The sequence below is a fragment of the Gymnoscopelus microlampas genome, assembly GCF_963454915.1.
Source record: "Gymnoscopelus microlampas genome assembly, chromosome: 4".
In the NCBI taxonomy this organism is placed as follows: Eukaryota; Metazoa; Chordata; class Actinopteri; order Myctophiformes; family Myctophidae; genus Gymnoscopelus; species Gymnoscopelus microlampas.
This window is the reverse complement of record NC_139941.1, coordinates 18,875,523-18,898,403: the sequence shown is the minus strand read 5'-3', so window position 1 is coordinate 18,898,403 and position 22,881 is coordinate 18,875,523. Positions and strand designations below refer to the sequence as shown.

Below are 22,881 nucleotides of genomic sequence, written 5' to 3'. Positions count from 1 at the left end.
TGCAAATTACATCTACTATGTTAAAAAGTTTCTGGGGGGGGGGTACCCCCCAGACCCCCGCTTGGTCTGGTCACTAATAAAAATACAGTCGGATGTTGGCTGGCCTGTTGTATCAGAGTGCATAGTATATAGTTCAGGGCTACTCTATTCTCAGAAGTTGACCTTTCAGTTAAAGGTCAATAGAAGTGCAGAGAGGGCCGTAATGACATTTGAGGCACACTTGAGTTGCCGTTAGTTAAAAGCACCCATGACTCTACTAAAACCTCACCAGTTATTCTCAACCTTTTTCATTTCAAGGACCCCCAGTTTAATATGCATTAGGCTACGGGCCCATATTTGATACCTTTCTTTCTCTGGGACCCTGAACTACACTGAGTGTACAATTGGAACCAAATGGACCAACGGGTCCATTTGAACCCCTGATGGTCTTGATGACCCGACATTGTGAAACAGTGTATTAGATGAGGTGATCTCTCTGTTTATTGTGGCTATTAAAGGCCTATTGGCATAACATATGTATTACTTGGCTTCAGGGTGCTTCAATCTATGAATCTTATAACTTGTTTCATTATAGTAGTGGGCAGTGCATACATCCACGATAAGAACGACGTGGACAGTGAGTTCATACACCAAAAATATAACTTGACTACTTGAAGCTCAAATTTCTGTAAGTAGTAAGTCCTCATTGAAACTCCCAACTCGTAGACTTTCTTTTTCTGTCTTGTTGTGGCTCTAATGCACAGCGCATGAACCAATGTTCTTTTTTTCTTCTTTTTTTTCTCCTTTCTTTTTTTAAATAGTACATATAATCCAAGGCATGTTAGACAACATTTGCTTTCTAATAGTGGCTTATTAATAATGTTGCAAACTTAACACATAAATTAAAAAAGTCACGTAAAGTCAAGTAATAACAAACTGTGTCAGTCTCTACCGTCTGTTACCCGATTCCCAAATACACACACACGCGCGCACACGGACACGCGCACACGGACACACGCGCACACACACACACACACACACACACACACACACACACACACACACACACACACACACACACACACACACACACACACACACACACACACACACACACACACATCACTGTGCTCACAAATAGAACCCGTGGCTTGCTCTCATGTGGGTGGGAATGAAAAGGGCTTGACCTGGTAATGAGCTTGCACACAGACACATGGACACAGCCTGTCCCCTGTCTGGTGTTTAGTCTGCCCTGTACCCCTGTGTGGCATACACACACACACACACACACACACACACACACACACACACACACACACACACACACACACACACACACTGCTTCCATTTGCTATACCAGCTTGAGAAAGGAGTAAAGAGCCCAACATGTCGGACCAGTCTGCGTTTGACACGGACGTATGGACCCTGACTCGTTTCGTCATAGAGACAGGTCGCCAGGCCAAGGGGGCGACCGGCGAGTTGACGCAGCTCATCAATGCCATGCTGACTGCCATCAAAGCCATCTCCTGTGCTGTACGCAAGGCAGGACTGGTCCACCTGTAAGTAGACTACTGGCAGTTCTGGTCAAGCTACTTAAAACTTTATCTAGCTAAGCCACTAGATACAGTTCATAAAAGTAACTGAGCAACAGTAAAAAGCTATTTTTCAAAATAAGTAGCTGGCTATGCATTTTGTGGACAAACTGCACTCAAAACTGATCTATTGTGCTATGCATTTTATAGGCCTACTACTGACAATGTAGTGAGTGATGTAGCTTTTGTCACACAACTACTTGAAACCCAAAAGACCTCCATCATCTATCCCAGCACAAAACCAGTTAATCAATACATGGGGATAAATAAGTTAACGAATAAGAAAACGTAAACTAGGGTACATGTCATGTAACTAATAATGAGTTCGTATGCATAGTCGAACTAGAAGAATAACAGGTCATTACAGAAATCAATGAATGGTCAAGTACACTGAGTTAAAAAATAAATAAAAGTCCCAGTATTTGGTTGTTGACTCATGCCTTGTTTTGATTACAAGCACAAGCTTGAATAGGCCTAATTTCTTTAATAAAAATGAGGCAGTGAGGTGCCTCTTGTGATATATTCTCACAGGGCCATGGCCTAAGGAACAACGTGTTAGCCTATCTAAAGTTTTGTGCCGTTCATGGAAAAGTAAAAAAGAGGTTTGTGAGCTGTCAATATACACACAATGGTTTACTGACTGATGGGATGTTCTGCCATCGGTTTTTAAGGATGACCCACGACTGGAAGGATTAACAGTCAGGACATATCAAGGCAACTATGTGTAGTGCCCTCTCAACTGTCCTTATAGGCATCACTGTTGTATTGAACTGTGTATGAACTGTGAACTAGAGTACCGGTATATTGCCTTCCCGTACACTACAAGTCTAATCATTCTCCTCTGACCTCTCTCATTAACAAAATGTTTTGCCCTGCCCACAGAACTGCCACTGAATGGATTTCCTTTTTTCCCCATGATCCATGATCTAATTGTCACTATATGACACTATATGTAAAAATTCTGTCTACATGCTCTGGGTCTCAATGGTGGACTGTGGATGGTTACAAAATGTGCCTAACCATGACATCATCGATGGTCATTTTTTTAAAAGGTTTGATGCACGAACAATAGCTTCTATTTTTGCATTCTAACTTTACAGGAAGAGAAAGGCTGTTGTTTCCATTAGCTTGCAAATCCGTACCAATATCATTAGTAGGTTAGTTAGATGTTTGAGATCCACTGCTCTATAGAAGTTAGTAGTTTGCTCAAATCCAAGGAGAGAGTCATGTCAGGCACCAACAATCATACATAATAAATCACGCATCTTGCCCAGTAACACAGTGAGTCTTCCCCCATAGTGAACTTTGACTGACTCCGCCGTCATTTTGCATTGCACTTTTTTGTGCATGAAGTGACAAAAGCCTGGATACATCTTTCCAGGTCAGCAAAAGGTAAAAAATGACTGATATGATAAGAAATGTCTCAAGTGAACCAGATTGCACAATCCTTTTCATTTCTTAACCGAAGCTGACTCCCGGGTTGACGTTTTCTCTTTTCTTTTTACTTAACTGCATTATCTGGACAAAAGTACATTTTCTCAAGTATGAAGTATTTATTTGTGGCAAAAACTTTATTTCAATTTTTATTTAGCTGGAGTTTAAAAATATGTTCTTAATTTTTTAGACATCATGAAAACATTTTGTTGACGTACGGTGTCATGCAAAACTAGTCGATCTACAAGCTCACAACCCCCCCATGTGATGCTTTGTGAACTTGTTGATCTGCTATTTTGCTTTTTTTTACATTAAAATATATTATTTTTTATAATTGATTAAATTGATTAGCTCAATTAACTATTTTGCACCACCAGCTGAATGAGCATGCAGCATTTTCTACACAGGATGCCCACTCTGTGAAATGATGTGTAAACTGTCAGCTGTTGTCTGTGACTTACAGTACATACAGTATAAATGCCATTACATGTGGATATAAATAACTGACCAGCATACTAGCAGACAAATAGCATAGCATGCAGTTGCTCAAAAGCATACCAGCATGCAGCCTTGAACAAGTTGGATAGCAAAAGGAACAGTAGGCTACCAGTGATGGAAAAAGTACTCGTTTTTTTTGTCTATAAGTAAAAGTACCAATACTGCAAAATAGAAATACTCTGCTACAAGTAAAAGTCCGGAATTCAAAATGTACTTAAGTAAAAGAACAAAAGTATTGGCATTAAAATGTACTGAAAGTACCAAAAGTAGAAAGTACTCATTATGCAGAATGTCCCATTTCAAGTTTTCAAATCTTTTGAAAATAGCAGATTTACAAGCTCACAATGCGTCGCATTGCGATGCATTGTGAGCTTGTAGACCGGCTATTTTAAAATGGACGAAATGTATACAGGGCTGATGTGGTTAATGTAGGTTTTGTAGTAATAATCTAAATCTATAAGCAACTAGTAACTAACGTTTTCAAATAAATGTAGTAGAGTAAAAAAGTACAATATTTGGATCCAAGATGCAGTGGAGTAGAAGCAAAAAGTATTGGAAATTGGAAACACTCAAGTACAGTACAAATACCTCAAAATCGTACTTAAGTACAGTACTTAAGTAAATGTAGTTACTTTCCACCACTGTAGGCTACAGCTCAACTACAAGGTTGCTCGCTGGACTCCTGTATACCTGTCAGTGTTCATATTCCCTGTAACTTCTGACATTATACTCCAGTGCTGTGTCCTGGTGTGTCCTGTTAATGTCACACATCCCAGAGTAATTGACAGCTACAGTGACATCTAGTCTTGTAATTGATTGATTTATTCAGCATTATTGATGTCTGACCTCTCACATCCAGCTCTCCATGATACACTTGTAGAATCCTTCATCAGACTTGTCAACACTAGTGGGTGGTCATCTGTCCTGTAGGGTGTAGGCTATAGTCTTTTAACCACATGAACCCTAGCGTCCCTATTCTGTGCATGTCATACTCATAGTAGGCGAACATTCCACAAAATTAGGTGAACATTTGTCAAAAATAGCAGATCGACGTTGTGAGCTTGTGTATCGTCTATTTTCGACAAAGAGTTTTGGTGTAGAGTGAAAAAAAGTGGAGCCTTTCATAGATCCATGCCGGACCCCAGTCAACTAGGTACATCAAGTACCTATCGGATTATCATAACACTTGGGGGGAATGATCAGTATAGGCTGTCCAGAAGAGATGATTAACATTTGGGTCGACATTTTCAAAGGTCAAGGTCTCAATGGCAAGGTCAATTTTAGGAACGGAGTGGTGTAGAAAGGGGATATTTGATACATTGGTTTTCCTTGTGTGTGCACCAATGAATGAATGAATCAATGAATGAATCAATGAATGAATGAATCAATGAATGAATCAATGAATCAATCAATGAATCAATCAATCAATCAATCAATCAATCATCGATAGTGTTGCATACCAAGAGATGTTGCTATGGGCAGGCTTGGCACCCCCAGATAATTTTATAAGGAGTTTATGGTGGTGTTCATTTCATATTATGCAATCTAAAGCGTGTAATAAACTATGAACTAGAGAACATCACGGATACCCTAACTGTGGTTCTGAAAGATACTGAGCCATACAAACTGTCATTCAAAGATATCTAAATGTAAATAAGGCCACCTCAGCTGCACAAAGACCCAATGGCAGTTGAAGTTGAATACTCTAGGCTATTGTAAAGATTGGTCAGGCTTAATTTATACTGCTTTAAATACTCTACATTCAAATGTCAACATTAGCAGAATGTATGGCTTTGCCGTATAGAGGATGGGGAATTTCTTGTGCTACTGCGCCATCTGATGGGAATATAAACACGAAGGGAGCCTGCAGCCTTGTAAAATAGCTGTATTTTAAATAGTTGTATTGTTTGGATAATTGATGTTGAGAAAGTGTATTTTGTATTTGTGTGCGTGCGTGCGTGCGTGCGTGCGTGCGTGCGTGCGTGTGTGTGTGTGTGTGTGTGTGTGTGTGTGTGCGCGTGTGTGTCAGTGAGAGTTTATTTGAATCACAGCAAAGGACACACTTCATTGAACCTGTCCAGTGTGTAGTGAAGACAGATCACTTGCCACACCTGCGCTGACACACACAACCATGACTGATGCCCCACACTCAGTGGACCTAACAGTGAACAAATTGTGTTATTGATGATCCCTTAAACCAAACAGCCTCTGCTATTATACTGTAGGTCATGATTTGTTACAGCAGCCAAGTATACAGTTTCATAACATACTTCAATGGTTGCAGATGAGTGGTGAATGCACTGTAAATGTTACGTAGCAAAGTTCATGGTGAAGAGAGAAGAGACTGCACCCCCCCTTTTTTCGGTTATTTTATTAGTATTATTGGAGATGTGAGAGTCCGCCTAAACGCTGGCTGTTGATTGGTCCATGCAGGCAGGGTCTGGCGGGCTCGGTGAACGTGACGGGGGACGATGTGAAGAAGCTGGACGTGCTGTCCAATGAAATGTTCATCAACATGGTGCAGGCCTCCTACAGCACCTGCTGCATGGTGTCTGAAGAGAACAAGGACCTCATCATCACCCCCAAGGACAAGAGGGTAGGGGAGAGAGTGTCTGTCTGTCTGTCTGTCTGTCTGTCTGTCTGTCTGTCTGTATGGAGTTAGCTGGTTTTGTCAGAAGCGCTTTTTAATACTTTATGGGTTCAATTTTTTTTTTTTTACCAACACACAGATGTAAAGGGTGTTCAATAACACTGATTTATGGGGTAAAAATGTAAAAGCGTCAAAATGGAGTTAGCTGGTTTCTTGATATGTGATGCCAGTGGTTATCAAACATTTTATCAAGGACTCACAAATGGAAATGTATTTGGCAATTGGCTGTGGACCCCCATTCGAAAAATGTTGGGCCAGAGACTGCATGGATAAGAATCAGATTTATTTGTCACACATCACGTGTTTACAGGAGTAAATCAGTAATAAGACCCCAATAAGAGAGGGTTCAACATTTGTCTAGGACACAACTGAATACCCCAAGTCAAGTCAGTGGGAAACATCATGGCATCATGGCGCCATCTAGAGTACAGTATAGGCTTACATTATTTCAACAACAAAAAAAAGTAATGCAAAAAATGGAGGCATCTGGTTGAGGTTAAATGCTGCAAATACAAAGCCTTTAGGAATGTCCTCTTTGAACGCAAGTAATAGTTATAGTACATTTGAATAATTTACTAAAATGATTACCTTTTAGTTCAAAACGTATAGGCCTGATTTCTTCCATCGCTGATAATGCTTTTGTTTATAACCTTGTGTGAGTTGCATTCACTTTGGTCTCATTGTTTCATTATAGGGGAAATATGTAGTTTGCTTTGACCCTCTGGACGGCTCCAGCAACATCGACTGCTTGGCTTCTATCGGAACCATCTTTGCCATCTACAAACGGGTGAGTTTGTGTAGACAGAGCTCAACATAACTACATAGCTGTTTCAGAACAACACTCCTCGGTGTTAAGCTAAGAATTCCGCGCATTAACGTGTCCTTTAATAATAGCGTGATATTCGGACCACCTGTTGAAAAATGTAGGTCAGCTTACTTTTAGGTTTTCTTACAGTAGTAACCCTCTATGGACACAAGAGGGTGTAATCGAGCTGATCTTTGAGTTACATCTCAAACTGTTGTCACATCATGCACTGTACTGTAATCAGTGGTGGGGAAAGTACTCACATTTGTTACTTAAGTAAAAGTAGCAATACTGCAATGTAGAAATACTCTGTTACAAGTAAAAGTTTGGAATTCAAAATGTGCTTGAGTAAAAGTACAAAAGTATTGGTATCAAAATGTGTTAAAGTACCAAAAGTAGAAAGTACTCATTATGCAGAATGTCCCATTTCACAAGTTTTCAAATGTAAAACATTTATAAAAATGTTTTTGAAAATAGCAGATCTACAAGCTCACAATGCGTCAAGCTTTGCGTCAAGCTTTAATTATAGGCTGACCGTCAACATCTCTAAACCACAAAAGGCTCTCTAATTTCACAGTTACCTTCACAGTTTTGCTAATTGTTCACATTGGTTTAACAGCAGGTTTCTTGGCCTAAAAAATAACAAGTCTTCTTTCTTATTTTTGAATAGAGGTTAAGGGAAAGAGAAGAACAGAGAGACTGCATTGGAATAGTTTATTATAAAGGTGAAACTTTGCCTTTGCGGGGCCCTTCTTTGATAAGGTCGATTGTCAGTCACCTCTGTGTAAATCTCTTAACGTGTCAAATATATCAAAGAGTTAACCACTTTCAACCTGGTGCCCCTACTTTGAGTAGGACTACATCATTGTAGCCAACATTTTTCTAAAAGTGTCAAAATCCAGAAAATAGCTGATCTACAAGCTCTGCTGATCGGCTATTCTCGCTACTCATCATATGACAAAGTACGTAGGCATGAGTGGTTAAATATTTGAATTTGTGTTTTAACTCTTCTCCATCTGTTCTGCTCTGCGGAGGCAGATATCGGAGGGTGAGCCCACAGACAAGGATGCCCTGCAGCCTGGGAACCAGATCGTGTGTGCGGGCTATGCCCTGTATGGCAGTGCCACCCTGGTGGCACTCAGCACCGGCGCTGGCCTCAACTTCTTCATGTTGGATCCTGTGAGTATCTTTTGGCTCTTTGTGATTACAAGAACTAAAATAACTGTGCCGTGCCGTGAAGAATATTCACGCCATGCGTTATGGCTCGGGTTTCAGATAAGGTTCTCAGAACTGCTCAGGGGATAGTACCAACCCTGAGTTCTAGGAACCCATAACAAAAATGTCAAAAGTAGCAGATCAGATCGGCTATTTCTCTTCTATTTATTGTTTTTTTTATCACATATCTGCTCCCTCAGGGGTGTTTCTTGTTATAATTGAAATGTAACCAAAAAACATTACAAAACTGGACAGGTTCTGGAAAGTTTCAGGTTGTGTTTCTGGGTTGTGCTTGTGTCGTTGTCCTTCCCATTAAATGTCTGTTTCAGTTTTATGATTTTACTATGCTAGAGTTTACTTTCTCTAAGTAAACTGTAAATCTATAAGCTGTTATAAACAATTTCATTATTGTACAGGCATGCAGAATGCAATGATTGTGTCCTTTCAGCCTCATATAACAAGACTTGCTAGTATCTTGCAAGTACCTATGAGCACATATCAATTAATACAATGTGGGAAAACTAATTTATGTTAAACCAATTTAAAATATTGGATTGGAAAACCAACCCCATATTTATTTATATTTTTTATATTCTGAAAATGATGATGACAGCTTTGGCGTTAATCAGTTAAAGGCAACTTAAAGGAACTGCATTTGCAATACATTACAGCAAAGGAAACTCACTTGGGTATGTCCATATACTGTACAGTATATTAACCAATGTACCAGTTTCCTCCATCAAACAAAAGAACCGGCACGCCTGGTTTGTCTTGTTAAATTTTGATTGCAGTGAATTTGTTTCCTGTCTAACGGTTTATTTATAGTCCATTGCACGATGGTGTTGCTTTCTGACAACATCTGTTCTTGTCGGCAAGCGACATGTCGTACTACTGTCTATAAATTAGCCTTATGAGGAAGAACATGCACATCCAATACCAAATAGGGCAGGTTCTGAGCAGAAAAAAAGACTTAAAAAGAAGAAAAAAACAGCTTGCAGACAGTTGGGCTTGAGTTTAGAACGTCACGTTTAATGCACCCACAAAGCCTGCAAGTTGTGTTGTTCATCGGGCATAGTAAAGCCATAAAACTTATCAAGGACACTGAAACAGACATTTAACGGGAAGGGCAATGATGCAATCACGACTAAAGTGATGACAAGGGAATGAGGAAACATTTGAAGGCCGAGACAAAGCTTTATGGACACAATCTTGCCCATTTGAACTCTCGACTAAGAGTTGAAACGGTCAGCATGGATAACACTGTATTTTAGATGCAGAGAACAATTCATGCAGGCACTTTTTGAGTGCATTAAACGCAACGTTTTAAAGTGGAGCCAAATAGTGTGTGAGCAAATTTTCATTCTTTTGTAAATATAAATTCGGCTTAACCATTCTACACTTAAACATATGAGTACATTTGGCCGGTGTCAGCTCTGTACTTGGACTGCTCATTTTTCCCTCTACACCAAATGTCTTCGACGCCCCCCCTTCGTCTTGAATGTTCCCCACATAGGGATTCTAGGGTTCAAGTGGTGAAGGCCACGTCCAGACACTGGAAAGATAGAAAACGGGTTGTATTACGTCATTCAAATGCATCCCTGGTGTGGCTCTGGTGTGAATGTACATGCACTTGTTCTTCAGGCTATTGGTGAGTTCATCCTGACGGAGAGGAATGTGAAGATCAAACCAAAGGGAAAGACTTACAGTCTGAATGAGGGATACGCCAAGTACTTCCACCCTTCTATCACTGAGTACCTCCACCACAAGAAGTTTCCTGAGGTTAGTACAAACACAAACAGAAACACGCACATGCACACACACAGGCATGCACACGAATGGAGGGACAGACGGACGGACGGACGGACGGACAGACGGACGTGGGTTTTGCAAGCTTTTGGAGAAATTGCATTGATTTACATTTCCCATTACCCTAACCTTAATCCTATAGCAGATACAGTACATGCATAACCATAACCCTGACCCTAACATTAGCCCTAGACAGGTACATACTACAAGATTGTAAAAATAGCAGATCTGCAAGCTCATGTGTCACAATGCAATGCACTGCGAGCTTCTAGAGCAGCTATTTTTGCATATCCTGACCTTAACCCTGCCAGATACATGCTTAACATTTACCATAAGTTTATGAAACTGCAGTAAAATCTAATTGGGGAGGCCAATTTTGGAACACGCACACGCGCACACACACACACACACACACACACACGCACACGCGCGCGCACACTCACACACACACAAATTGATTACCAGCATCGAAACGAACACTAGGCTTTGTTTTTTTGCTGTACGATATGCCTGTGGTGCTGAATTTGACACTTTGAACCGAGAGTGTATAACTCCAGCGCACTGTTGAAACAACCCATGTCTTCTGACAGAGCACGGACACGCACCTTATCTACGCACTATCCTCAGGCAAAAAAACAAGTCACCCTCCCACACACACACACACACACACACACACACACACACACACACACACACACACACACACACACACACACACGTGACAAAGCGTTCGCTATGGTGAGGTCAACTTATGCGACGCTACCTGGAGGACGAGATCAGATGCAAAGCGTGGCGTTACGAACACTAGACGCCAGGCAGGCCCCCGATTGGCCCCTGGTTGGCCGTGACTGGCCGGTGAGAGCGAGGGGGACGCCGGTGTGGTCAGCTGATTTGTCGAATAACCACATGGTTGACACAGGAAACTGTGTTTGTTCCTCAGGAAACATAAGGTCCGGGAACTCTGACCCTCCTATAGATGCACATTCAGCACATGATCAGCAGAGTCACCTAGATCAGCATGTTCATGTCACCCTTCATTACACACATGATGAGTAGGCTCCAACATGACACTGTACTGCACGCTGAGCACTCATCATGTCATGCGCAAACTGGTTTATAAAAAAATAAACTGATTTTAATAAAGTAATCTATTTTCAAAAATAGCGAAAATAGGACATCTTCAAGCTTTGTAGATGTGATTGTAGATCTGCTATTTGTTTTACTATTTTTACGTGACACTGTTGTACAGCGAAATGAGGGCTTAAGACTAATCGATTATAAAAATCTCTTTTATATTTCTCTTTTATATCAAAAAAATGGTTTGTTGATATAAAAGAGAAAATAATCCCGCTTCTCCTTTATTTGTTTAATCGACAAAGTAATCAATAGAATAATCACTAAGAAGATAATTGATAGCTGCTGCCCTTATACGCTACAGGAGAAGGCCGCTGACCACAGATGCTTTGTTAAACTTTTTTGGCTTCTCCAATTTGTGTTTTTATGTTGTTGTCCTGCTGAGTCTTTGTAACCACTCTCAAAGAGCGGGGGAGGGTAGTGTCAGGAATTACTACAGGGAAAGAAACTCCCCCCCCCCCCCACACCCACACACACACACACACACACACACACACACACACACACACACACACACACACACACACACACACAAGTACGGTGTAGGATGTGACTCAGCAAGCACATGACTCTGCATCATATTGTAGCAGTCTGACTCTGAAACATAGGTAGAGCTCAGTTCAACCTGCTATGCTTGCTGATCCTCTACTTGTACCCGACACATATCTCCTTTCACAAAGGCTCAAGTGCTCTCAGGGGGGACTATACTGTAAAAGACCGTAGCACTGGAAAAGCCACAAGGCCAGAGAAATGCATGAATTCCAAAGCTATTGTATGTACAAGTACGCTTTCCACAAGCTGAAATGCTTCTAAAATGGGCCTTTTCTTATTGTGACTGTTCACTGGCTGCCACATAAGCTTCTCAACAGCCCAGTTTAGTTATACTTACGTAAAAAAGGCAGACCCCATTCATTATACCAGCTTATTGTCTCTCCTGTTGCATGGGAACATTGATCTGCTGTTGTGTTGGGTTTCTTTACCTCAATTAAAGGTCATAACAGAGCTGTTACCATTTAAATATCCAACAACAGACCGTTGCAATGCGTTGCTTCTTTGAGGGCTTTCCCAGCTGAAAACATCCCATTTAGTTTGTGTGCTCTAAAAATAAATCTAATTCATTCTAGGTTAAAATCACTGGTATCTTATTTGTAAGGGTTGGTTAACCAACCAACCCTTACAAATATTTTATAGAGTGATAATCTCAGTCAAGTCAAGCATGATTTGTTATCGCAGCTTTCATGTGCAGGAAAACTTGCTTCTTGGGATCTCCGTGCAAAACCTCACAGAGAATATACTGTATAAAACCATTTGGATAGTCATACAAAAGAAAGAATACAAAATGCACGTGGTTGCAGCACAGGCAGCTATAAGCTTAATTTATACCCCATCACACAACAGTGTTGCTTGCTGAAAATAACTGATATAATTTATCTTATCTTGAAGATCAGTTCCATTTTGGCAAGCGACACCATCGCTCTATGGCATATAAAATAGGCTCAGTGTTTCTCCTTTTAACTATTTAAGCCCTATATTTGTGGTCTACTAGAAGGGGAGACGAAGGGAGACCTCAGTTTCAGCTTCACCCATCTGATGTTTGCTCAGATGGTAACTTAGGGGAGCTCTTAGGGTTGAGTGCCTTGCTCAGGAATACTTCGACACATAGATCAGGGTTGGGAAGCGAACCGGTGACTATCTGCTTACCAGACGGCCTCTCTAACTACTAAGCTACGGCCGCTCTTCAAGCTCATTTGTTGTATCACGATGTGATGTGAGCTTGTAGATCTGCTATTTTCGATTATTTTATAAATGTATTAACTTTTTTCCACATTTAAATGTGTTTTCCCCCATATGCTCATAATAGGTATGCCAGGTTGAAAATGGCTTAAAGAGTGTGGACAACGACATGGATTTAATGATAGAAATCTGTCATTTCTGTTCATTTCATCCAACGGTACACAGATGAATGGATTTCTGCATAAATAATCAGGATTAGCTAAAATAACTGTGATCAGGTGATTATGTAATCATTCTGACAGGCCTACTCATCATTTCAAACGTCAGTAAAAATTCCAATATTCTCTGAGTAATAGTCAAGGTTCTGTTATTAGTCATTTAAGAGAAGTACTCATTTGCTGAGTAATTATCACACAAGCAATGTAAAAGGGAGCGATCACGAGTTGGCCGTGACTGGGTTGGGATTATCCTCTCTTGTAAAATACATAGCGTGAGCTGAGCTCTAGAAGGCTTTCAATTTCGTAAGATTGACCTTTAATGACATGCCCAAACAGGGATGCACGGTTGAAAACGGTTAAACAAATTATTTAAACTTGTCACTGGGCACTCGGGGGGCGCAGCGGTAAAGTAGCTGCCCACCATCCGGCTTTGTTGAGCGTCTATACAAGTGTTTCTCAACCTTTTTTGGGCCAGTGCCCCCTATCCAATATCCAGGTCCCTTACCACACCCAATTAAAATGTAAGCTTTATTTTTTATGGTCTATTGTGTTGCTTATATAATTTAGAAAACATCTCATCGATTTCCAAATATCAGATTTTACATTAAACTGGACTGTTAGTATGTGAATATTATGTACTTCCCAGGGAGAGAAGAAAAAGCCTGTTGCGATTATAAGTCAAATTGAGTATGGATGTCAGGCCCTGTCACATCAGGCCTCTCTCACAGCACTGAATCAGCTTTATTGTCACATCACAGGTTTACAGAAGTAAAACAAGTGGGTGAAATTCGTTTTCGTGCATAGAAAGGAAAGAAAGGGCAGAAGAAGAAGGGGGGGGAGGAAGGGGGAAAGGAGATCAAACAAGAGAACAAAAAATGTCACTGATGTCTCATTATGTTTTATTGTATTGGATTCTGTGTGTGAATAGTGTTTCAGTTTGTGATCAATCTCCTCACCCCATGTAGGATGGCGGTTCCCCCTATGGTGCCAGGTATGTGGGCTCCATGGTCTCAGATATTCACCGAACCATCGCCTATGGAGGAATCTTCATGTACCCTGCCAATGAGAAGAGTCCCAAGGGAAAGGTACACACACCACCGTGCAAACCACTGTCAAAAAAACAACCCTAGTGTCCCTTTTCTGGGGTGACAATGCAAACATTGTGTTTATAAAGGAGTATAATGGGAAAGATTCAAACTAGAGATACAAGGTATTTGTCCAACAGGAGTGCATATTTATGACTCTGTTCTAATGTAGCTAAACTGTAGCATGGGATTATGCTATATGATAATATTCCTTGAGGGGAAATGAAGGTGTAAAGTCACTGGCTTCCTGCCAAATCTGAAGTCAACTTAAAACTTGGTGGCACATTTCATCAGAAATATTAAACAAAAAATAATACTGAATAATACAGTACGTTAAACTGATAGAGCACTTTTCTGGGTACCTTTTACATTTATTAGAATACTGCGTGCACACGGTACAAGGCAAGTTTTTTTTCCTTGTTCTGTAAGTCCTGGTCAGAAGCAGCAACATAAAGATAAACAATCTTTCACCTTCCGCACCCAGCATCACAGCCACAGCTGTAAATGCATAGTTCAAATTCTTATGAATATTATTTTCAACTTCTGATTTGTGGTGTGAGGATAAGCAAATATGACATTTTCCAGACGCTGTGCCGCAGTTCTCTCATTGCCATTGAACCACAATAACCTTTCTCTATATCTTTAGAAACCAGAGTATTATGAAATCAACTAAGTTCTGGAGATATTCTAGGAGTGGAAGGTCAGGAGAGTACAGACATGTTTCTGCTTCTGAATAGATAACGGTATTAGAATCAGTCCCCTAATAACTGTTTGTGGAGCAACTTCTTAATGATAGGCTCAAGCCTAAGTTCACTGCGTTCTGTCTTTGGGGAGTGACTGAGTTATTTGTGTTCTCAGGTAATGATAAGACACCTATTTTATACTTAGTCACTGTTACGACCCGGCCTAGGGGAGCCTATGGTCGCAACACATAATGGACTCCCTCCTTCCCAGTCTCCAAACACAACCAGTCAACACAAGTTTAAATGTCCAAAGGACAGTGATTTATTAAATGACGATTAAAACATGGGTAAATTACCTCAGGGTGGGCCCTTGTACATCAAACCAAACTCAAATCAAAAAACCTATGCTTACCTGTACCAAACAGAAATACATAGTTCTTACCTAACTTCACACAAACATAAACAAAAGAAAGGCCACCCACCCCTACAATACCTAAAAGCTGTAAACTAACCCATGTTAAAACTAGCAACTCTAAAACACACTTAACAGAGCTAAAATCACTATCAAATACATGACATGACTGGTGTGTTTGAAGGCTGGTTAGAAGGAAGACATCTGAGTGACTGGGGACAGCCATCTTTATAGTCCCCAGCCTGGTCACAGGAGCCAATCATCAGCAGGCTCCACCTATTAATCAGTCAGACACTCAGCCACCACTCACTCAGTCACCATTCAGCTGGTATACAAATCACTCACTCCTCACCACTCATTCACACACACAGGAAACACACAGGAAAATACATAATATGACCCTAGGGTCATAACAGTCACGTTGTGAGCTTGTAGATCGGCTCTTTTCGTTATCTGTGAACATTTTTGAAAACTTTTGAAAAGTCTCGCCTATAATTGCATGCCTGAAATATGGACGCCGGGGTTAATGTGGCAAAAATGTTAACCTCTTTTCTTACCCCACAGCTTCGTCTGTTGTACGAGTGCAACCCCATTGCGTTCCTCATCGAGCAGGCAGGCGGCGCGGCCACGACCGGCACCCAGAGGATACTGGACGTCCAGCCAGAGGCCCTGCACCAACGGGTGCCCTTCGTGGTGGGCTCGCCCGAAGACGTCAACGAATACCTGTCTTTTGTCAAGAAGCACCCGTAATCTCCTACTCTTTTTTTTGTCAGACAGCTGATGCAACCCCTCAGTTGGTGTCACATATGTCCGCGATAAAAAGAACTAGAATGGCGTTTTTACGTACCACAATTTACAGTCCCCTAAAATCTGTTTTACAATAAAAGAATAAGAAATGCCTTTTATGATTCCTTGAATGCAAATGCTTTTTGAAAGTCTTGCAACATTTTAATAATCTTGTTTAATTATATCTCTTTTTTTAAATCAAGTATTACTTTATCATATGATGAGGGGAAATCAATTGGTTCATCATGACATTTGCTATCGTCTCTGTCAACATTCATATAGAATTGATGTCATGACAAAATATTCTGCCTTTTGTTACCACATAGATTCAACCCTTACCTACGTTGGAGACCAAATATTTACCACCCAAATCCAGTCAAGGGGAATTGCCCTTGGCCAAAGGAGATATCTGGTCTTCGGGCAGGGCTACTGTGCTACAGTCACCATCCACTGACCTCCATAACAGAAAAACTTCAACTATAGGTGGCCACTAAGTTGGTCCACTGGAGCTGTTATGGAGTTACTGCTTTTCTCAAAGGCACCTCTGCAATGATAGGTATTGAAGTAGAGGAGATAGATTGCCATTGTGCAAATTATTATTTTCACCTGGTGTTTTCATCAAGATGGGGGACAATTAATTTAGCATTTAGCACTCCTAGTGGCTTTCAACAGAACATGGCATGATAATCATAATCACCTACTGTATGTAAGCACCCAAAACAAGTGTTATTTAAACTGTGGTGAAAACCGTGACAATTGAGAGTTTTAGAGATATTTGTTGGGACTTGGGACACCCAGATTGAAAATTCGGGACGCCTGGTCACCGAGAGAGCATGTGCCATCCTACTTTCCCAGGGCTAATTTTCCCAACTGATTCTTAGCAACATTTTGGTCCCAAGTCTGTTCATTTAACCTTTAGACTTCCACCAATGCAGTTGTGATATTGATTTGAAGTTTCAGGAGGGAAAATAAATGCTGAAATTCATATCCAATAGATTTAGAGTGCTGTAAACAGGTTCAAAATACAAATACTTTTGCAGTCATTGCAATATTCTTTAAGCTACATTGAACATATTGTTGCTGTTTCTTTCCCATCTTGGTCAAGATTTGATAAAAAACAAATATATATCTCATGTAAATATTGATTATTGATTGACCATATAGTTTCCTGCTGTTTAAAACCTAACCTAAGTCTGATGTTAAAATTATGTTGTCATAATTTTATACTACGAAGTCGAGTCAGACAAATATTTACCTAGTTAATCATTTCTCAACCCAGAGGTGAATCGTAACTGGTGAATACCATTTTGTGCTGTGGAAAGTGAAAGTTAGTTGTTTTTCTGTGGAATAAGCAGATAAAACACTAATAGCCATGTGAGCCGTTTCCCTTGTGGGGATTAATTGTCCACGTCCTTTGTTACCAACAGGGCAAAGTCTTTAGACTTCAACTAGCTCAGTCTCTGGCACTGGAGCACAAAGGCGTGTCTCACTATGCACTTGTTTGTTTGGGTCAGTCAAGAATGCAGAGTCACCAGAATTGAGCAGAAACCGTTACTTTTTTTTAACTTTTGACCCAAGTGCATCTTATGAAGTCAATCGCTTTGTCTCTGCCTCTAATTCACTGTCTCATGGTGCACCTTCCCCTTTTCCAGATTGCACAACACCCCCTGCTTACTACTAGCCCTGTCAGTTGGCCTGAACTCAAAGGTGAAGTGTATATATAGAACATAAACAACATATGTTACACACATACACACCCGAATAGGACCTGGACACGATAAACAAGTACATGGTGTGATATTATTGTGACTGAAACTGGGTCAGTGAAAGAGGGCTACACACAGACACAACATATCTAACCTTATCTTGTAGACAAGTACCTATACTAGTAATATTTTAAAAGTAGTAGTATCTTAAATCTTCTGTTCACCGAAACCAGGTGAACAGAGCACAAAGGTGTAATGATGCATACTAGGCAGTTGGTAGAAATATGAAGTTTACAAACATACATTATATATAATTATATATGCACAGCTTTTGAAACTATATTGAAATATATATTTCATAACTTTTGGGTGGAAACCTTATGTCCAAAACCGTTTTAAAAAATGATATAAAATAGTGAAAATAGCCTATATACAAGCTTACATCGCGGCACATTGTCAGGTTGTAGATCGGCTATTTTCACTATTTTTGTTAGACACTCTTGATTGATGTAGTAGGGCATTAATTTACGAAAATAAATACGTTGTAATATGGAGGTACAAGGTAACAGCAATGATTTAAAATGTTTACATACCCGTGCAACTTTTTAAATCATATTTAATTTTCCGATTACATCTTTTACATACTCTTGATAATCCCATTCGTTAACATCTTGAATACACACCATTGTACTTAACTAATCCTAAAAAAATAAAAGTCCTTGCACCAGGAATTAGTGATCATGAAAAATAGCATGCCTTGGTCTTAATTAAAAACAGATGGCTGAATGAGTACATGCAAGTCATGAAACACCATTCTGTTTTTGTCTGAGATTTGCAATGATCAAGTATTAACAATCATGCTTTGTGGTGATCTTGTTCCGTTTTGCAGCCCTCAACATTTAAATCAACATATAGACTATGCTAGTCTATATGGTCTTTGTGTAAAAATGACTTCTTGTCTGTTGATAATTTGTCACCCAAGCCCTGTAAACACTAGTAGGACTATTGTCAGACACAAAAAGGTCCTGGCCATAACATATTAACTTTGTGACGCAGAAAAAAAGTGGGAATCAAATGATAACATTAAAAATGTTGAGTCCAAACAACAATACATTGAACAAGTTTAATGATCACAGTAGAAAATAAAGAGCACTTTGCCAGTTGCAAAAGCAACTCATGAGAAAAACAAATAACCAACTGTTTAAGAGAAACACTTAACCAGTAGCATTCACATATTTACAAAGGGCAAAAAAAACAAACTAAAAATCTTAAAATGAATAAAGTGGCATAAACATCAGCCAAACACAATGGCATTGATTCCCTAAAATCTATGTTTCTCCATAGAACATTGCAGAGGGCTCTGACAATGTTTTGCTCTCAAAGACGTCTCCTTCAGGCTGTAAATACAGATATGGCCGTCTCCTGCCAAACCATTGCATTAAAAACACTAATAGCTCTATGAACTTTACCAGCATGGGACGCTAGACTAGGGGATAGCTGGCGGCTGTTGCAATTCCACAGTGGTTCTTTCTGTCTTTAGCCATTAGGATGAAACCCTTGTCTCCCCACTTCTCGCTCCAGCTGAAAGAGGTAGAAAATACAGTCAAAAACATGGTTCTAAACTCAAAATATGTCATGTTATTAATTCCTTGAAATTAAAAAGGGAATCGCTGCTCTACAAGAACATAGCATTCTTCCAGGATGTAAGGTAGGCTAAAACACAACCCCTGACTCACCTGTTCTTGACGATCCAGTACTTCTTGCCGTCTGTGTCTTGTCCCTCAAAGCCGTAACCGACCACCAGCACACCGTGGTCCAGCTCTTCACTGCTACACTCCTTCTCATAGTAGATCCCTGCAAAAACAATGAACATTGAACCAAACAATGAACAGGCCATCAAAAATAGAGCATAACAGAAACAGATTTGGTTGCACTGGTATTCAAGCCCGGGAACCTGCTTTACAAGCATGTCCATCATCTATTGCGTCCACACTGACCTGACTGGTAGAACTGGAAGGATTCGTGACCGGCGTCGATGGCTACAGACACGGGCCCCACAGCTGCCACAGCCTTCATCAGAGCATGTTCCTTGCCGCTGGGAACGTCCACGAAGCCGGTGTCGTTGGCGGAGTTGTAGTTTGGATCGTAGTGGCATGGCTGGTCATCCTGAGAATTGCAGTGTGAACGGATGGATGAGCGACAAGTCACACAAACTAGAACAACAGGCGACTAGATCCAAAACAGTCACAGCAGAGCACGTATCAAGGAAGAGAAGAGTTTTTACCAAAAAAAAATCGTATAAAGTCATTAAATATGCCAGTCATTTCTTTGTATATTTAAGATACTTGTCATATCTGCCTTGTGCCACTTTCATTTACAAAGCCTAACGGGCAAACAGTCATTTTACTTTTATTTAAATGTTCCAATGTTCAATGCCAAAAACACAATTAATCCGTTAATTGCAGTTATTTGTGCGGCAAGTAATCGTCAAGTAACATTTCACGATGGTGACAGCCCTACCGTTCCAGTGTAAGGGTAGGAATCCTCAGAGTCCAGGCCGTGGTTGTCCTGGACGTACTGGAAGGCCTGGTCCATCAGTCCGCCGTTGCAGCCCTCGTTACCCTCAGGCCTGGAGCAGTCCACAAGGTTCTGCTCACTCAGCGAGACCAGCGTGCCCGTCTTCCTGAAGATCTGGCCCTCAAGGGCCCCAGTGGTGCTGAATGCCCAGCAGGAACCGCACTGGCCCTGGTGGAATGCAAGATGAAAAGCTGTGTTCACATAACACTCAACACACATCGAAATATAAAGACAATGGGGAAAAAATATGATTCCTTTTCATTGCTACCTTTTTTTTTCAATTATGAAGAAAATAGTAAACAATGAAACGCGGAATAAAAGAAGAAAATCATCATTACAAAGAACCAATCCCCAACATATTCATCTTTTTGTCAACAACTCAAACATTTTCCACGTTAACCACATGAACGCCGATTCTGGGCGCAGACTTTGGACAAATATAGCAGATCTACAAGCTGTGACATGTTGTGAGCTTGTACTGCCGTGTTGTGAGCATGTAGATCTGCCATTTTCAGCAGAGACATGGTGTAGCAGAGGGAAGATATGAGCCCTGGAGCACCCCTGTCAACTAAGTATTTAGGGTTAAGTGGTAAATGAATCCATCATGTGATTAACAATGGATGAAATATAAACATCAGATATAGACTACACAGAATTAATCAATCAATCAATAAAAATCAATCTAATTTTGAGATTAGGGTTGCCAACAGTCCCGTATTATGCCACGATTCACCGTCATAAACGTTTTTGACAAAATAATTGCGATTATCTCTATAGTTGCGATTAGATGATTATGTAATAATTGTGACAGGCCTACCAACCCCCCCTCCCCACCCCCCGGTTCATCGTTGGTCGGTCGGCCGGGGGGGGGGGGTGTAGGGGTTGGTGGTCCAACCTGTCCCGTATAGCTGGGGGGAATTGTTGCCAACCCTAGTGGAGATAGAGCAACTTGAGAAAGACCATTTCCTTATTGGACATTGTACTGTCTAGTGTCTACAATCTACATCCATTAAGTGTCTGTCTGACTGTACAGTTTGCAGTCTCCACCCCCTAATGACAAGTGGTTGGACTGGTTTCGGTTTACACGTGAAAGCCTTAATGTATGGCGTCTATGTGGGGGTGGAAAGGACAAACTGTACACCAGAGGGGTGTATATTTGTGTGTGGGGAAAGAAGATAACAAAAACAACTCACACGGGGCCACCTTATCACAGAGTTCAAGCTAAATATTTACTAATGAACGCAGGACACGTTTTGCTTTCAAGAGTAGTACATTTGCCACAATGTTCCGTTAATTATTAACTTATTTTTTTCTGTGTAATTTCCACATGGATAAATATATTGTACCACAGGTGAGTTGTTGTTGTTGTTGTTGTAGTATTGTTTTGTTACGCCCCATAATTAAGAAGTCTTCCAATGGCTATTGTTTGTTACACAGATATTTGTCATTCAACTACAATAATCCACCCGTCTGCACATGACAAAACTGAGCCCACCGTTCCGGCATCTCCCTGGTAGATGTGTCACTTTGCTCCAAACTTTTGAATCATCGAGTTACACCATTTTCCCTGGATGACTCAGGCCTGTCAAATGCGTGTTTACCACAGCTTGTGCCAGGCTCTCTGTTGTAACCCTTAAAGACTACAATGAGAAAATTGAACCAGGCGGATAAAGATTATTACCTGGTCTTTGACGGGGGTGACGTAGCCCTTCTCCCTCCAGTCCACGGAACGGGGGGCCTCAAGGAAGTTGGGCTCCATGAACAGGGACCCGGTGAACTTTCTCTGTTGTCTGCCCTTGAAGCCGTTCATCACCTGCCTGAACTCCTCGTGTGTCTGTGGAAATAACAACAAATGTAGGTCAACAAATGGCAACCGCTTCAAAACACATTCCAAGTAGTCTGGCCTTCAGCCAAATCACCTTACAGCATCAGAAATAAACATTTTCCGCATGGCCATGTCTAGTGGAACTTGCATGAAACTTGTGATGCCATTGTACGACCATCTTACCATGTCACCAAAGTGGTTCATCCCCATACGATAAGTGTGCTTGCCCATTGAATGCTCCAGGTTGTGCATTTCGATCTTCTTCAAGTTCTTCTCCCACACCATTCGCCTCCAGCCCTCTTCCTTCTACAAATAATAATTCATAAATAAGTATTAATACAGATGGTAAACAATACACACACACACACATACACATATATATATATATATATATATATATATATATATATATATATATATATATATACACATACACACACACACACACACACACACACACACACACACACACACACACACACACACACACACACACACACACACACACACACACACACACACATACATACATACATACATACATATATATATATATATATACACACTATGCACAAAGACACAGTGGTGTAAAGTAACTAAGTACATTTACTCAAGTACTGAACATAAGTATTTCCAATTTTCGATACTTTTACTCCACTACATCTCAGAGGAAAATGTACTTTTCATTTACTACAATTATTTGACAGCTTTAGTTACTAGTTACTTTGCAGATTAAGATTAT

General features: G+C 40.5%; 2 protein-coding genes across 2 annotated transcripts in view; one reads left to right on the top strand and one right to left on the bottom strand.

The window, feature by feature from the left end:
• The first annotated feature begins 1,191 nt into the window (after positions 1-1,191).
• fbp2 (fructose-1,6-bisphosphatase 2) lies at positions 1,192-16,145 on the top strand. Its single transcript, XM_084054800.1, has 8 exons — positions 1,192-1,278; positions 1,319-1,538; positions 5,937-6,099; positions 6,848-6,940; positions 7,997-8,137; positions 9,815-9,952; positions 14,031-14,150; positions 15,810-16,145. Exons 2-8 carry the CDS (start codon positions 1,366-1,368, stop codon positions 15,993-15,995), a joined length of 1,014 nt encoding a protein of 337 aa, XP_083910926.1. The 5' UTR covers positions 1,192-1,278; positions 1,319-1,365; the 3' UTR covers positions 15,996-16,145.
• Positions 16,146-18,846: 2,701 nt separating this feature from the next.
• The window catches only part of ctsla (cathepsin La), a 5,556-nt gene continuing 1,521 nt past the window's right edge, over positions 18,847-22,881 (bottom strand). Inside the window, exons 3-8 of the mRNA XM_084054904.1 lie at positions 22,323-22,445; positions 21,996-22,148; positions 20,258-20,482; positions 19,735-19,903; positions 19,474-19,591; positions 18,847-19,318 (exon numbers count right to left, since the gene is read on the bottom strand). Coding sequence (XP_083911030.1) covers positions 19,219-19,318; positions 19,474-19,591; positions 19,735-19,903; positions 20,258-20,482; positions 21,996-22,148; positions 22,323-22,445 — 888 coding nt within the window. The 3' untranslated portion in view covers positions 18,847-19,218. The remainder of the gene's footprint in view (positions 19,319-19,473; positions 19,592-19,734; positions 19,904-20,257; positions 20,483-21,995; positions 22,149-22,322; positions 22,446-22,881) is intronic.